The 14,876-nt window shown below is 38.5% G+C and overlaps 1 protein-coding gene across 3 annotated transcripts; it reads left to right on the top strand.

Annotated features, from left to right (window-relative positions):
- Window positions 1-1,757: 1,757 nt before the first annotated feature.
- Window positions 1,758-14,487, top strand: LOC122061582 (probable RNA helicase SDE3). Of its 3 annotated transcripts, none has more exons than XM_042624930.1 (5): window positions 1,758-1,992; window positions 2,702-3,526; window positions 3,612-3,785; window positions 5,252-6,709; window positions 13,842-14,487. In XM_042624930.1, exons 2-5 carry the CDS (start codon window positions 2,741-2,743, stop codon window positions 14,064-14,066), a joined length of 2,643 nt encoding a protein of 880 aa, XP_042480864.1. In that variant the 5' UTR covers window positions 1,758-1,992; window positions 2,702-2,740; the 3' UTR covers window positions 14,067-14,487. The 3 variants fall into 3 exon arrangements, with proteins under 3 accessions (XP_042480864.1, XP_042480863.1, XP_042480865.1); XM_042624929.1 differs by having other exon boundaries at window positions 1,758-2,058; XM_042624931.1 differs by having other exon boundaries at window positions 1,758-3,526; window positions 13,842-14,110; window positions 14,192-14,487.
- The last annotated feature ends 389 nt before the right edge of the window (window positions 14,488-14,876 follow it).

Genomic DNA, 14,876 nt, shown 5'->3' with positions numbered 1-14,876 from the left:
CTTTCAATGTATGAATGGAAGGAGACTACGTATGTTGGCGGCTTTCCTAGGGCTAATGACTCAACCAATGTGAGGATTGCGATGGGAGAGGATAGAGGACTTTTCCAAGGGGATGAAGAGAGAGATAGACACATATTTGGGTATATAGCTGGCATACCTAGCCTATATATATATATATATATATATAAATTCTGTCAGTCTGGCATAACAATTGGGTATTTTCATGTCCAATTGTGTATGGCATTCCTATGTCAGATCGACAGGTTTATATATATAAACTCTGTTAATCTGGCATAACAACTGGGTATTTTCATGTCCAGTTGTGTCTGACTATGTCAGTCAGGTTTGACGTAACAACTAGATATTTTCATGTCCCGTTGTGTTTGGCGTTCCTATGTCAGATCGAAAGGTTTATATATAAACTCTGTCAGTCTGACATAAGAACAAGGTATTTTCATGTCCAATTATGTTTGGCGTTTTTATGTCAGTCAGGTTTGGCGTACAATTGGGTATTTTCATGTCTAGTTGTGTTTGGTGTTCTTATGTCAGATCGACAGGTTTAAATATATAAATTCTGTCAGTCTGACGTAACCAAGGATTAAAGTATCGGTATCGATCGCTGTATCGGTCGGTCAAAATTAAGATACGTATCGGAGGGTATCGTATCGTATCGGAGATACACTAAGATACGCTAAAGATACACACATAAATGGATAGGAAACATTTTTTTAAACACTTTTGCATAAAGAATTTGTTAAAAAAAGCTATTGATAACATGTATTATGTATAAACACTAAATTGAGGGTATCGTACTAAGAATTCAAGGTTTGTAGTTGTCCCATAAATGTAAAATCCTTGTTCCCAACCTTGATTTCCACTTTAGTTAGAGAGAAATATGGCTGATAGCAACTTTGGAACAAAAACTCTTCAAAAAATCGTGTTTTTCTGAAAAATTACCCATCTTGGCCATTATATGACCGTAGCGCACTGTATCGATTCATACCGATACTCACCGATACGTATCGATATTCACCGACACGTACCGATATATATCGATACGTGCCGATATATACATACTGATACTCACCGATACGTACCAATACATACCGAAACGTACATTTTACCTCAATTTTATATTTTCCATAAAGTCGTATCGAGGCATATCGTATCGTATCGATGTGTATTGGTGGTATATTGATGCATATCGGTATGTATTGTAGGATATATATCGATACGAAAGGATTTTAAAAATTCCATGTATCGTATCGGTGTTTATCGTATCGGCCGGCTAAATTTAAGATACGTATCGAAAGGTATCGTATCGATATCAGAGATACTTAAAACCATGGACGTAACAATTGGGTATTCTCATGTCCAGTCGTGCGTAGCGTTTCTATGTTAGACTGACGAGTTCTTTTTTCCATATATATTTGGGAGTACTTTCTTCTTTATATAAAAAATTGAGATTGGACCGATACTGATATGTCATCGATAAAAAAAATAGTTCAAAGAATTGATTATGGACCATAACCGATCGGATCCATGGAGTTTCAGTTTGGTGTTTTGTAGATAAAACATCTTATCAGTCTGGTTTTGATCAAACAGCAAATATAAAACCCTACCACCCCTTCAGAAAAAAAACCAGACCGGGTGTCAAAACCGGACCCGGCGGCCGTTTTGACACCCCTGGAATGCGCTCCTTGATTGCAGGGTACATAACTGACGTGACCACTTGTACTGATTCACATCAAACCATTCAACATTCGATGTCTTCTGCTTCCCTCCTCTGTTTCAATAATCAGGTTCTGTTCTGTGGGGGCCATGAGTCGTATAACTTTCTGAGTTCTGGAAAAGCAAAAGTAACGTATCCTTTTCTTCTTGGTTCTGATTCTTCCTGAGGGAAGAGGGGAGCAGCCATTAAGGAACCCCAAAAGACGCTTTCTCACTTGCTACCTCCAGTCTCTACTGCTTTGAAGTCCGGAACCCCAAAAGGTATGGACTATGGACAGTCTTTGATTCTGTAGTTTGCTCAACTGAGTGAGTTCTTCTTTGTTACGGGTAAGAAAAGGGCCATTCTCATCTTCTCTCAATCTGCATTGGATCATCTTCGTCTTCTCTTCACATAATCTTTTTGGGTTTTGATTGAAAGGGGGAACTCATAGCATTTTTGTGCTCTTTGTAAATAGTGATGACGATGATGAGTATTACTTGCATTTCGGAACTATCATCTGTTTAACATCTGAATTGTAGTTGGTAATTCATATGGCTTGAACTCCTATTTCCCTTTTTAGGCAAAGGTTGGTTTCACATCTCCTATTTCTCAGTCTCATTAGCGGCTTATCTTTGCAGGGTTTTCTTCCCCAATAAACCCCATTCTGATTTCCTCATTTCCTCATCTGGGTAGTCGGGAAATGGGTTTTATTTCTTGGGTAAATTGTTGTTAGGATGCATCTCTTTCTCTGTTGCCCGCCGTTCTTCACATCGATTATAACCTCCATGGGGTCTCTTTGACGCCCTCTTTTCGTCCATCCTTTTCATCAACATAGTTTCAGTTGGTTCTTAGGCATTTAATCATGCTTTCTAGCAAAGTGCATGAAGTTATTCTATCCTTTGTAGCACTAAGGTGCCTGTAGCTATTCTATCATTCATAGCTTAAATCTTGGGTGTAAACTGCTTAGAGAATATTGTTTGTTTTTATCAGGGACTGAAGGTATTGGTTGGTATAAATATCAATTTTCTCATGGGTAGCATTAGGGGTGACGATTGGGATGAGGAATGCTCTTACATTGGAGACAAAGGAGAGATTGGATTTATTGATTACGAGGATGATAAATCAGTATGCAGCTACAATCCGCATGATGAAGGCCCAATTGTTATTTCTGTCCCATTCCCTTTTAACCGTGGAAAGCCTCAATCCGTATTTGTAGGGGAAACAGCTGCACATTCTATCACGATACATAATACCACCTCTGAACCAGTTGAACTTTGGGCAGTTAAGATTTACTGTTCAACCCCTGCAGACTCTTACACACTATCGTTGATGGAACCTCCTTCAGTGAATTCAGATATGGAGACCATTCGAGGCTTCTTAGAATCTTTTTCCTTGGAAGATAGAGTCCTTCAGCCAGGCCAGATTCTCAAAATATGGTTATCATGCAAACCGAAGGACATTGGTTTGCACACGACAGTGGTGCATTTTGATGTTGGTGATGACAGGATAGAGCGGGTTGTTTTTCTTTTGGTTGAAGATAAGGTTGCCCAATCTCTGTCTGCAGACAAGCCATATTCAAGAGCCCCCCGAAGGAAACAATTTGCAGTTAAGGAGTATGTGGCAGGTTCTCGTCCTGCAAGGGGAGCACCAATACGAAGTTTCAAGTATAGGCTTCCTCATTATGAGATCCCAAAAGACCTTAGGGATATGTTGGAGAGTAAAAAAGTCCCTTATGTTATCACAGAAGGTCTAACAAGGGAGAATTATGTTGAATACTTCAATGTTTTATTGATTATGGAAGAATTACATATGGAGGTAATTATCAGTAATTTTCTGAGAAAATAATAATGGAAATACTATCCTTTGTTTCTATCACTGAAATAATGAATTTCTACTTTAGGAAGAAATGAGGGGCCATGACATGGAATGTGTCACCATGAAGAAGAGGGGAGCTCAATTCTTGGCCCTTGAGGTACCTGGACTGGCTGAGAAAAGACCTTCATTGGTCTACGGTGACTATGTTTTTGCCAAGCTTGCTGCTTCAGATCTAGATGACAATGCCCCACCATATCAGGTTCTTTTTTTTTAATTTCTGCACTTTTGTGTTGTAAGCACCTTTTTTATTTGTGGTAGTAAGAAGACAATATATGTTAGTCCATTACGTCATCTTAAATCAATGCATGATGATTGCTGGTTTGTACTGGATGATGCAACACGAATCAGGATGCTGTAAAAACAAATATATGAATAGTTGTTAAAATTGATTCTAGTTGTGAAATCACAATTTGCTTTTAATACCAAATCGTATAAGAATTGTAAATCTTAGGGTTCTTTGCAATATTGTGTTTGCTATAAAAAATGAAGGAAAATTTAGCAAATCACAAATACTGACACAATTGTTATCCATCTTATTTCTTGTTGGACATTATCTTAAAAGTTAGTTTATCTAAATGTCCAGTTCTTGGAGTAAAAAATATGACAGTCTCATGTATGGAGGATTAGCATCACTGCTGCATAGTTTCTGCCAGTAAGATTTCCCAATCCTACTGTGAGATGCATGAATGTCATTTAACCAATCTCACCTCCAGCTTTTTTCTTCAGATTGTTCAATTGATTTTTTCACCATCCAAACAACCATTTAGTTGTGAACAGTTAAGATCAATGGTACAAGACTTTTTTGGCATAGGCAATCTACCAGGCAGAGCCATCCTGTGGTGGGCCCTGATCGTCTTTGTTTACTACAGATTAGGACATTTGGCCACTGCAACCAGCCTAGAAATACTTAAATTGATTTGTGCCTGTTTAAGGAGCCCATTTCTTGCTCCAAAATGAATGTATGAGATTGACTTTGATGCTTGTATTATTGATATGAATTTTACATAAAAAATGCCAGAACTTCTGATTTTGAATTTTATATTTTGTTGGATTTTACATTATGATTACTTAAGGTTCTGATGAGGTTTTACTTTAGTAATGTGATTCCCATCGCACAATTTTTTTCTCTAATCATATACCCAGATTTTTCACCAAATTCTTGGTGTTCTGATCCTCTGTAACGCACATATGAGGGATTGCTCTGGATGTCTCAAGTGTGTTTGATATCAACTACAGGTTTTGAATATTAATGACCAAATTTACCCTTTCATTCTTTTTTCCTTGCCATTGGGATTGCAACTCAAAGCTTTGATCTTAAAAGCATTGAAGTTGGAAGTAGGGGCAGGGATTCTCTGAGCCTACAGCGTTCTCTACGCCCCAGCACATTAATTGTTTTTTTCTCTCTCTAAAATGAAACAAATAAAAGATTCAATGTGTCTGAGCGTATGATATGCTGTAGGCACTGTGACACTTTCCTTAAAAGTAAATAATACATATTTTAAGTTATAAGGTGAGAATAATTATTCTGGGGGAGTCATATGTTAATCCACTGCAGTCACAAGAATCATTTTCTCACAGATATCAATGGTTTAAGGTTTAAAATGACCAAACTCTCTCCCCACCTAAAAAAAGAAAGGGGTTAATTTTTGTGCGTGTTATGTGCAGGGGTTCATACATCGTGTTGAGGCTGACGAAGTGTTGTTGAAGTTTGCCGATGAATTCCACCAGCGGCACTGTGACACTAACATGTACAATGTTAGATTCAGTTACAATAGGGTGAATATGAGAAGGCAATATCAGGCTGTTTCTTCAGCACAAAGTTTAGACAATGTTCTCCTCTTTCCATCGCAACGATCCAATAAGAGGGTGATCGATACAAACCCAATGGTTCCCTTGAATCAAACTCTCAATGAAGAGCAAATGGTTTCGGTTGAAATGATACTGGGTTGCAAAGGAGCACCACCTTATGTGATTCATGGGCCACCAGGTACAGGTAAAACCATGACATTGGTGGAAGCAATCTTACAGCTTTATACAAATGGAAAGACAGCCAGGATTCTTGTTTGTGCGGCCTCTAATTGTGCAGCAGATCACATATTAGAGAGGCTCACCTCTAAGGATATTATTGAAGTTCGGGAGAATGAGATATTCAGGTTAAATGCTCAAAACCGTCCTTATGAGGACCTTCACCCTGACCATATCCGTTTTTGCTTCTTTGAGGATCTGATCTTCAAGTGTCCTCCATTGAGGGCTTTGATGCGCTACAGGATCATTGTATCCACTTATATGAGTGCATCTCTGCTATATGGTGAAGGCATCAAACGAGGCCACTTCTCTCATATTTTCTTGGATGAGGCTGGCCAAGCTTCTGAGCCAGAGACAATGATCCCTATTTCACATCTTTGCCGAAGGGAAACTATTGTTGTTTTGGCTGGAGATCCAATGCAATTAGGCCCCGTTGTCTACTCCAGAGATGCAGAGACATACGGTTTAGGAAAATCATACCTAGAAAGGCTCTTTGAATGTGAATGCTACTACAGTGAGGATGGAAATTTTGTCACAAAACTGGTGAGGAATTATCGATGCCATCCATCAATCCTGGAATTACCTTCAAGGCTCTTCTATAAGGGGGAATTGATTGCCTGTAAAGAAGAGACAAATGCCTCTATGTGTTCTTGGTTGGATATCCTTCCTAACAAAGAGTTTCCAGTTATGTTCATTGGAATTCAAGGATGTGATGAAAGGGAAGGAAATAATCCATCGTGGTTTAATCGAATTGAGGCTAGCAAGGTTGTAGAGATCATCACGAAGCTGAGAACAATGGGCGATGTGAACGAGTCAGATGTTGGGATAATAACTCCTTATCGCCAGCAAGTACTTAAGTTAAAGAAAGCCCTTGAAAATCTGGATATGCTGGATCTAAAGGTTGGGAGTGTGGAACAATTTCAGGGACAAGAAAGGGAATTCATAATTGTCTCTACTGTCAGATCTACAGTCAAGCACAATGAATTTGATAGAGCACATTGTTTGGGATTTCTTAGCAATCCCAGGAGATTTAATGTTGCTATTACTCGTGCGAAATCTTTGCTCATAATTGTTGGTAACCCGCATATTATCTGCAAGGTATAACCCTCTACATCAACTCTCATATTTTTCATATCAATTTCAATGTTCTTGTCACATAGGGTGGGAAATAGAATATGCCTGTTTCATCCATGGATATTACATAACATACTCATTTTCTTAAGACCCATATGTGTGACAATTAGTTTCTGTAGATCTGGAGCTATACTTGATGGTGTTTAAAATGACCACTCTTCTTTCCCCTTCCCTTTCCTTCATTGTCATGGACTGTTTCTCATTTTGGTAGGTTTGATTTCTCCAGGAGCCGCAGTTTGTTGCTTATACTTTTGTTTTCCGTAGAAACATTATGTCAGTGTAGTGGAAGCTATGAGATGCAGAGCTGCATGTTTATGCTATTAGTCATTACATGATTAATCCCCAAGTAGGGAGATTCAATTGTAGTTCACAAAGAGTGAAAGTGAGCCTTAAATTATCTATGATACCAGTTGGCTATTATAAATTTTTTATTTATTTTATTTTATTTTATTTTATTTTATTTTATTTTATTTTTTTTTGCGGGGGTGGGGGTGGGGGTGGGAGAGAAAGGCTACTGTATAGATCTAGAAAAATGTTAACAGAACAGAGGATATTAGTATTAGGATTTCTTGTAAATTTGGGTCAGGGTTTAGAGTGGTTAATGGTGGATGCCTGGATGGTGGGGACAGGGTATCGTTGAACAAATTTATGGAATTGCGAAGTTGTGTTTGGGGGTTGGTGGAGGGAGTTAAAGTATTTGCATAGGAAGAAGACCAAGGGAGGCCAAACCGTGGCCTAGTTTCTGTTTTAGTTTAGCTACTTTCATACTTAATTTATTTTTCAGTTCTTTAGTCATGAACTGAACCATGGTCCAATGTTGGTCCAATGGGTGGTTCAATTAAAATGATTTTATTTTTTCATGTATTAATTTGTAATGGCCGAAGTATTAGTTTTCCTTGGCCAAGTAAGAAGAGACAACTAGGGGGTGTCCTTAAGCAATTAGAATTTTGTTTTTGTTAGCAAAGCTGGAGTTGGTTGGGGTTCTCCCATGCCAACTCAAACTCAGCTTTTGGAGGTTGATAAAAGCAAACTGGGGGAGGCATTCTTCCTCACCCATGATTCTGAAATTGGGAGTTTGCTGCTGTAACTATTCTTGATGTAGTTCTAGACTTTAGATTGGGCATCTGATTGGGTTCCAAGTTTGGTTCATACTTGGCCCAATTTTTGGGCCTAATAATCTAGTTCGATTCTGCCCATTTGTAATCGAACTCTCCCCAAAGAAAATAGCTATTGGCTAACTTAATTGGAGGGATAATTATGCCAATTGATTCTGGTCAAGGACATCTAATGTCCAGCATAATTTGTGGAAGATTATCTTCAGATTGAATAGATTCTAAGCTAGCATATTTTCCAGATTTGAAGATTATATCGTCCACCATGTCAAGCCAATATTCTCCTTACATAATAGGGATCGACCAGCTTTCTTGTTCGGGAAGTGATTGGCCAAATCGACCAACCTTATGTGAAGGGTATTTATAGTATATTTTGCCAAAGATTAGTCATCCCGCAGCCTGTCTAAGAGAAGATATTCTTCACATTTTGGTGGGCCCCGTGGGAAATGCATGGAGGATTATAGAAGATTATTTTACAGGTTTTGTTAGTGCTAAATTTTAGTGAAGTTTAGGCCTTGCTTGGGGGATTTCATTTACTAAGTTATTTCCTATTTTATTGGCTACTTTATGTAATTAGTATTTTTTATTCGTAGGACTCATGTCTAAAAAGAAAAGGGTGTACCTAGTGCATGAGGCTCCTGACACTGCATGGTAGTCATAATGTACTTAACCCCCACTTCATGGTGAGGCTGTTTCCTGATTCCTAGTACTCATTTCAGCTATTTAGATGGATTTGAATTGATTTATAATTAGTTTCCAATTGGGATAAGTCCAGTTGTAAGGGGATTTCTTTCCTTTCCATCAAGGAAGGATCCGATTTCTGTAATCAATTTATGGGAGAAAAATGCTAACCGCTTACATTCCCCCACACCTAGACACATCAAGACACAGAAAGACCATGCTGCCCCACCCCACCATGCGCTGAAGATGATCTCGCACTCCCTCCCATTGGCCCACGCTCTGGTGTGCACCTGCACCAGCAGGGTAGCGTTCTTTTTCCCTCCAATTTATTATTATAACTAAGGGATAGTGGCTGCTGGATTTCGGTAGCCAAACAAGAATGAAAAAAAAAAAAAAAAAATATATAGCTTTGTGCTTGCTCTGTGAGCGAGTATGGTGAGATGCCACTGGTGAGAGACCAAACAACGGTGAGAGGCTGTGGGTGAGAGACCCGAGTCTGTGAGAGACTATCCCCAATCACCCTTCTATCCATTGGTTCTTCTTTCTCCCTTTCTTGTTTTCTATTTTTTCTGTGCATGCTGAGACTAAGCCGAGCCCTCTATTTGGACTGCTGATCAGCACCAATATTACCAACCTCAAGTTGTTACTGAGTGATTGCTGCTGATTATAGGAGGACCCCTTACCTGTGATACTGGAAGGGTTTCCTGCTGGGACCTTTGAAGCCTTGGATCTCCCTAGTCTACCATCAGAATTGGCTCAAATTTTGAGGATCAGTTCCCCTCGCCAGAAGCCCCACTCGACTGAAGATTGAACTTGTTCTGGTCCCTGGTTTGAGAGAGCTCAGAATTCTCTCTAGTACCCTAAACCAAGAATTGGAGAATATTAGGAACCGACCATCAGTTTGATCTGAAACTTGGAGGAATGATTCTCCCCTACATAAACTCCATTCAACCCTATTATGGTGCCTTTCTATTGTTGGGTTTGTTATCTCTTTCATTAATTAAAACTGAGTTTATGTTTGAGATCCTGTCTAGAGTTAGGGTTTGTATCCTTGCTTTACATTTTTTTTTTTTGTAATCCTTTCGTTACATTAATTCTTCTTGCTTGAAGAACGTTCCTTGTATGTGATCAAAATGAAGGAGTTGGTGTTTGATCCAACTGACGTCCTGCGGTTTGAAGCCCGGACGGTTCACTTACTGTTATTACTTCTTTATTGGTGCTGGAACTTCATTCTTTATTCTTATTTGATCTTCCATGACTGTCCTAAATAAGTACTGCTATTGAAGTTCTTCAATTAAGATTCCAGTTTCTAGAAGGTTGGGTACCAAGGTGATTTGTCAAATTAAGCAATTCATCCATCTGATTGAATTGATACTTGGAGCATATCATCCTGAGCCCAAGATCAGAGCTCGATCCAAATCCTGTTCTGTTCTAATGTCTGGATCTAGAGATATTTTTCCAATTCTGCCCCTGCCTCCTTTAAGCCCTGTTTAAGACCTTGTAGAAGACCCTAAATCGATTCTGGTTTCTCCTTTGTGCTCAGCTACTGTGTTGAGTTCATCAACACTCATAACAGCAACTCGATTTACCTGTTTTCAAGCCCTAGTTTCATTACTTTAATTCATAGTTTTCAAAGTGTCGCCTTAGTGCAGCACACAACACTTATTTTTGCCAATATTATTTAGGTAAATATTTTTTATATTTGTTATTTCATTTACTTAAGATATTATTCAAAAATAAGCAAATACCCCCTATTTGAATCTAGAAAAATAGTTTAAAACTCAAATTTTAAAAGGGTAGAAGTCAACCCCCTAGTCCAATAACAAAAACTTGATTTTTGTTGTAGGGGTGATTTCAACTTTCAAATACTTGGGTTTTTTTTCTCAATTCTAAAAATTGCATAAATCTTATCGTGGTAAAATATAGCTAAAAACTAAAAGTGCGGTAAAATAATATTTTGTTTTGATGTACAAGAAATTATTCTCATTTAGGCAATTTCAATAGCATTCATGCACTTTAAAATAAGTTCGACCGGAACATAACTTTGTCATTACGACTTAGATTTGAGTAAACTTTGACTTGATGGGAAGCTGGTTTTGTACTCTACCTAATATAAAAATTCTCATGTAAAAATAAAATCATTTGACCAGTCAAACTTATTAGAGAACAAAAACTTTTCTCTAAATGTTGAATTTTGATGACTTGATGTGGCTTACTGTTGAGTATATGTAGCATACTAAATAATGTTGGAAAATAGGGAAATAAAAAATAAGTCTTGGCGCCTTGTGATGCCTAAGCACTTAGACACCCGTCACGCCCCTCCACCTCCTTTGGTTGCCTTGACAACTATGCTCTAATTACCTAAATACCCATAGTCCTACCCTCACTAGGATTTCCCCGTACCTGCTGGAATACTTAGCCAATTGGGCTGTAATTTTAAGCAAAGCATTTCCTTAGTCCCTCCCCACTTGACCTCCATCTCAGCCCTTTCCATCCATCTTAACCTAACCTATTCATTATCCCATATAATCTAAACTTATCCTTGAATTATAGATCCTATCTAATTGGCAGTTTTTCAAATGCATTACTACATTATAAAGGCTCAGCTTTCTACCATATGGAAATGTAAAGTAGAAAGTCTGGCCAAGTAGCCCAATTGCCTAGTGTTTATGTCTGTCGGGGGGCTGTTCTATCAGTGAAAGTTTAATGGAGAAAATGTAGGTAAAAAGAGTTGGTCATTGCGACAGGTATGAGTTGCAGAAAGTTTAAAGCAAGAAGGAAGGAAAGAAGATAGATTGGGGGTTACCTACCAATGCACCTAGGGCTGAAGATACTTCAAGTATTTGTGACTCCACATTGTAGCACTAAACTTTTAGACGAACCGAATTATTTCTGTTCCTAAAAACATGACTAGGTATATGGAAACCACTTGGGGTAATTCACTAAACAACTTGGACTTGAATTTCTAACCACTTCCTAATCCTATAAATACAGAAACTGATTCAAACTAGAGAAACTAAACGTTTCTTCCAAGTAGTTATGATATTGCCCTTGTTAGACAAAGACAACTTTCCATCACTACCAAACTACTGTACAAAAACTGTTTAGCACAGGTAACCATGAAAGCCTCCCTAATGAAATTTGGACCTATGGTTCCTGGAATGTTTAAATACCTGAAAGATCACTTCCCACAAATAAAAAAAAAAAATAATAAATAAATAAATAAAAAAAAAATGAAAAATGAAAAGAAAAAAGGGAAGGGCTATGACCCAGTGAAAGTCCTGGTTTCACAGGATCTGGAGAGGGCTGGACTGGAATCAGTTATAGCCTTTGGAGTTTTTTGGATGAAGTAGTTACCATAAGACTCAAACTATGTCTTCATGCTAGCAGACCAAATATTTACCATTGTACCCAAATGATGGACCTCTGCAGCGACCTGTCTAAACCATAGTAAATCTGTACCAGTCCTCTGTGTGTGTATGTGTTGTTTGTGCAGGTGTCTGTTTCATGTCCTGTATACCTTATCAGCACAACTTTATCCTTTTTTCACAATCTCTCAAGTTCCAGTAATGTAAGTTTTGACTCTCTTCTAGGTTGCCGTCTGCAATCTCTTCTTCTGAGTTTGATTCTTTGTGCATTGTATCCGAGGGTAACACACACAATCTCTCTCAAAATTCAAAATGCTAGAAAGAATAGAAAGGAACTTGTTCTGCGCCTTATTTAATTAAGAGATATCCAAGTTGACTGCAGAGTGTAGAAGACTCCAGTTATTCACCAAAGAAATGAGAGAAAACTGGACCTAATTAACGATATAGTTATTGAATGAAATAATCTCTTTCCCCTTTACCTTAGGATTCTAAAATTGATGATTTATGGGTTGAAAGCTAATAATTCATTTCCACGTGTTGCTCCCTGTCTTTTACTGGTAGACTTAAGTTGGCGAGTTGGCAAGGGACCTTCGCCTCAGGAAGCGTGTGATTCTAAGTTTGACTCCTCTTACCTCCTTGGGGCCACTCACATGAGGGTCTTTAGTGTTCTTCATTGTTTTTGGTGAAAGTTGATTGGTTCTCATTCAATCCTGGTATGAAGTATGAACCGGTCCATGCGGTTGTGGGGTCAGTATGGGCCCGCGGGACTAGTCAGGCCAAAGGCCTGGATACCCTTCATTATCATAAAAAAAAAAAAAAACAAAAAACTAAGTTCGACCTACATAACTTGACCACTTAATCATTGGTCTTGTGATATAGGAATACAGAAGACTTTAAATTTTGAACACTGATTTGCCCTAAAATTATGTTAGTGGACTCTCTTTATATCATTTATTTTTTTTTGCTTAGACAAATGATGAGCCGCCTTAAGATATAGGAATACAAAAAATAGCTGAACAGTATAATTCAGCTGTTTTCCTAAGGGAACGTGATAGCACTGGGTATGTTGCGTCAGATGGCTAATAACTGGCATCTGGCTGTTTGTCTGGTGTCCAACTCTGGTGTATGGGAATGTATCATCCTGCTTTATCCACCTGTCAAACTTCTGGTTAAACAACATCTCCAATGTGCCCAAGGAAAGAGTCAAAAGGTGGTTCAAAAGTCAAAATAGGGGTATAAATTGATGATGGTTGAAGAAATGGACAAAGTCCAATACATGGTGGGCCATTAGTTAAGTTGGACCACCAAATTTTAGAAATGGTCAATCCATTGGGCATCCTACCTATTGAAAGATTCAGGGCAGTCATGCTATCCCTTCCTGTTGCTCAAAATCAGGAGCGCATTTGTGTCACGCCTAGTACTGCTTATGCCCCCTTCTGTTTTTCCTTTTGATTGATTTGACATTGTTAAAATTTAGTTCAAAAGAATAAAATGATCCAGTTTTTTTTTTTGGATGACTGAATTGTCCAGCTTGATATGCCTCTTTCACTGATTCCACACAGAAAGCATATATATTATAAATTTTCTATGGGTTTCTGGGGTTCACCTTTTATTCATGGCATCTTTATTCCACTTGTCCAATTCTTGGAGCTCCAATACTGAACCATAAGTTTATGAAAAGCATTTTATTGGGCTAAAGAGGGCATTTTAAGATTTCAAAGATAATCATTTCTATTTCATTGCTGTTCAGGTAATGATTTCATCTTCGGTTATGAAAACATGAGCAAAATGTACACTGCAAAATCAAAATGATTAATGTTATCCCATGCGCTTTGCAGGCAGTCTCAGAATTATTGTTATAAAATGGCTTAGTTTCTTATGGGTGGGTGCTCAAGTGGTTATGTACTGCTGATCTTACTTGTTTTTGTTTGGCAGGATCCATATTGGGCTAAGATTTTATGGCATTGCTCTGACAACAACTCTTATCAGGGTTGTCCTCTCCCTGAAAGGCTAGAGGATCCCAAGGAATATTGGGATGGTGAAGACAATACACAGCCCTCTGACAATGCAGCATGGGGTGATGAATCCTTCCAGCCCCAGGTAGAAGAGACACCTCAGCCAGTTACTGATGAAGCTGAATGGTCAGATGGGTGGAAGTAAACAAATTCGTCAGGAGTGTGGCACTGTAAAGTTTCCTTTTCAGTGTATGTCTTTTCTTACTCAAATGGGTCTGGGGAATTTAAATGACACACATGAAATGCTGATGGGAGAAGTATTTTTTTCAGGTTTTCTTATACTATGATGAATCATTTCTTTTCTAGTAAATGCCATACCCTTCTACGGGTAATTTCAGGTATTATAATCTGGTCCATTTGGTTAGGGTGATTTTATTTATTGGAGTGGAAGTTGTAATTTGAAAGAGAAATGGGGTGGACCTTTTCATACATTGGGTTATCCTGAGCGGTAGTATTTGTTTACTATGAAACCGAGTGTTATTATACTATCACAAGGCAATTCACTCCCCCAACCCATCATCTGGATGTACAGAACTTTTCTGTATACTGAATGATGTTGAGCTTTAGTGTTTGTTGTTACTCTCAACGATCTAAGCTGCAACTTCAATACATTTTGGTAGAACCTGAAAGGCTGCTGTTGTTGACTGACATCATTTTAGCTGAGTCTGCCTCTCCACAAAGCAGGGTAAGGCTTCGTACATTATAACCCTCCCCAGACCCCGCAGTGGCGGGAGCCTTATGTACTGGGTACACCCCTGCCCCATGTGTTGGTGGTTGGTGGCATAGCTGAACATGCATCTGATTCTGGTGGACAAGCTTATTGATGGGGCTGAAGAATTTTCAGAGCCTGCAAGTCAGTGTTCTGGTTGGTAATTCACAAGTCACAATTGAGTCTAACACCCACACTTTTTTTCCTTTCATTGAGAAATATCACATGGCATTGTGTGATCGGAGT

This window comes from Macadamia integrifolia, chromosome 14, assembly GCF_013358625.1.
Source record: "Macadamia integrifolia cultivar HAES 741 chromosome 14, SCU_Mint_v3, whole genome shotgun sequence".
Classification (NCBI taxonomy): Eukaryota; Viridiplantae; Streptophyta; class Magnoliopsida; order Proteales; family Proteaceae; genus Macadamia; species Macadamia integrifolia.
The sequence above is the reverse complement of the archived record's forward strand: the minus strand, read 5'-3'. Positions and strand labels throughout refer to the sequence as shown.

What these genes read in the sequence shown, in the direction of transcription:
- LOC122061582 (XM_042624930.1), top strand. Translation starts at nt 2,741, where the DNA reads ATGGGTAGCATTAGGGGTGACGATTGGGATGAGGAATGCTCTTACATT. An exon ending in TGGAAGAATTACATATGGAG is followed by an intron (nt 3,527 to 3,611) that starts GTAATTATCAGT and finishes TTTCTACTTTAG; the next exon opens with GAAGAAATGAGGGGCCATGA. An exon ending in ACAATGCCCCACCATATCAG is followed by an intron (nt 3,786 to 5,251) that starts GTTCTTTTTTTT and finishes TGTTATGTGCAG; the next exon opens with GGGTTCATACATCGTGTTGA.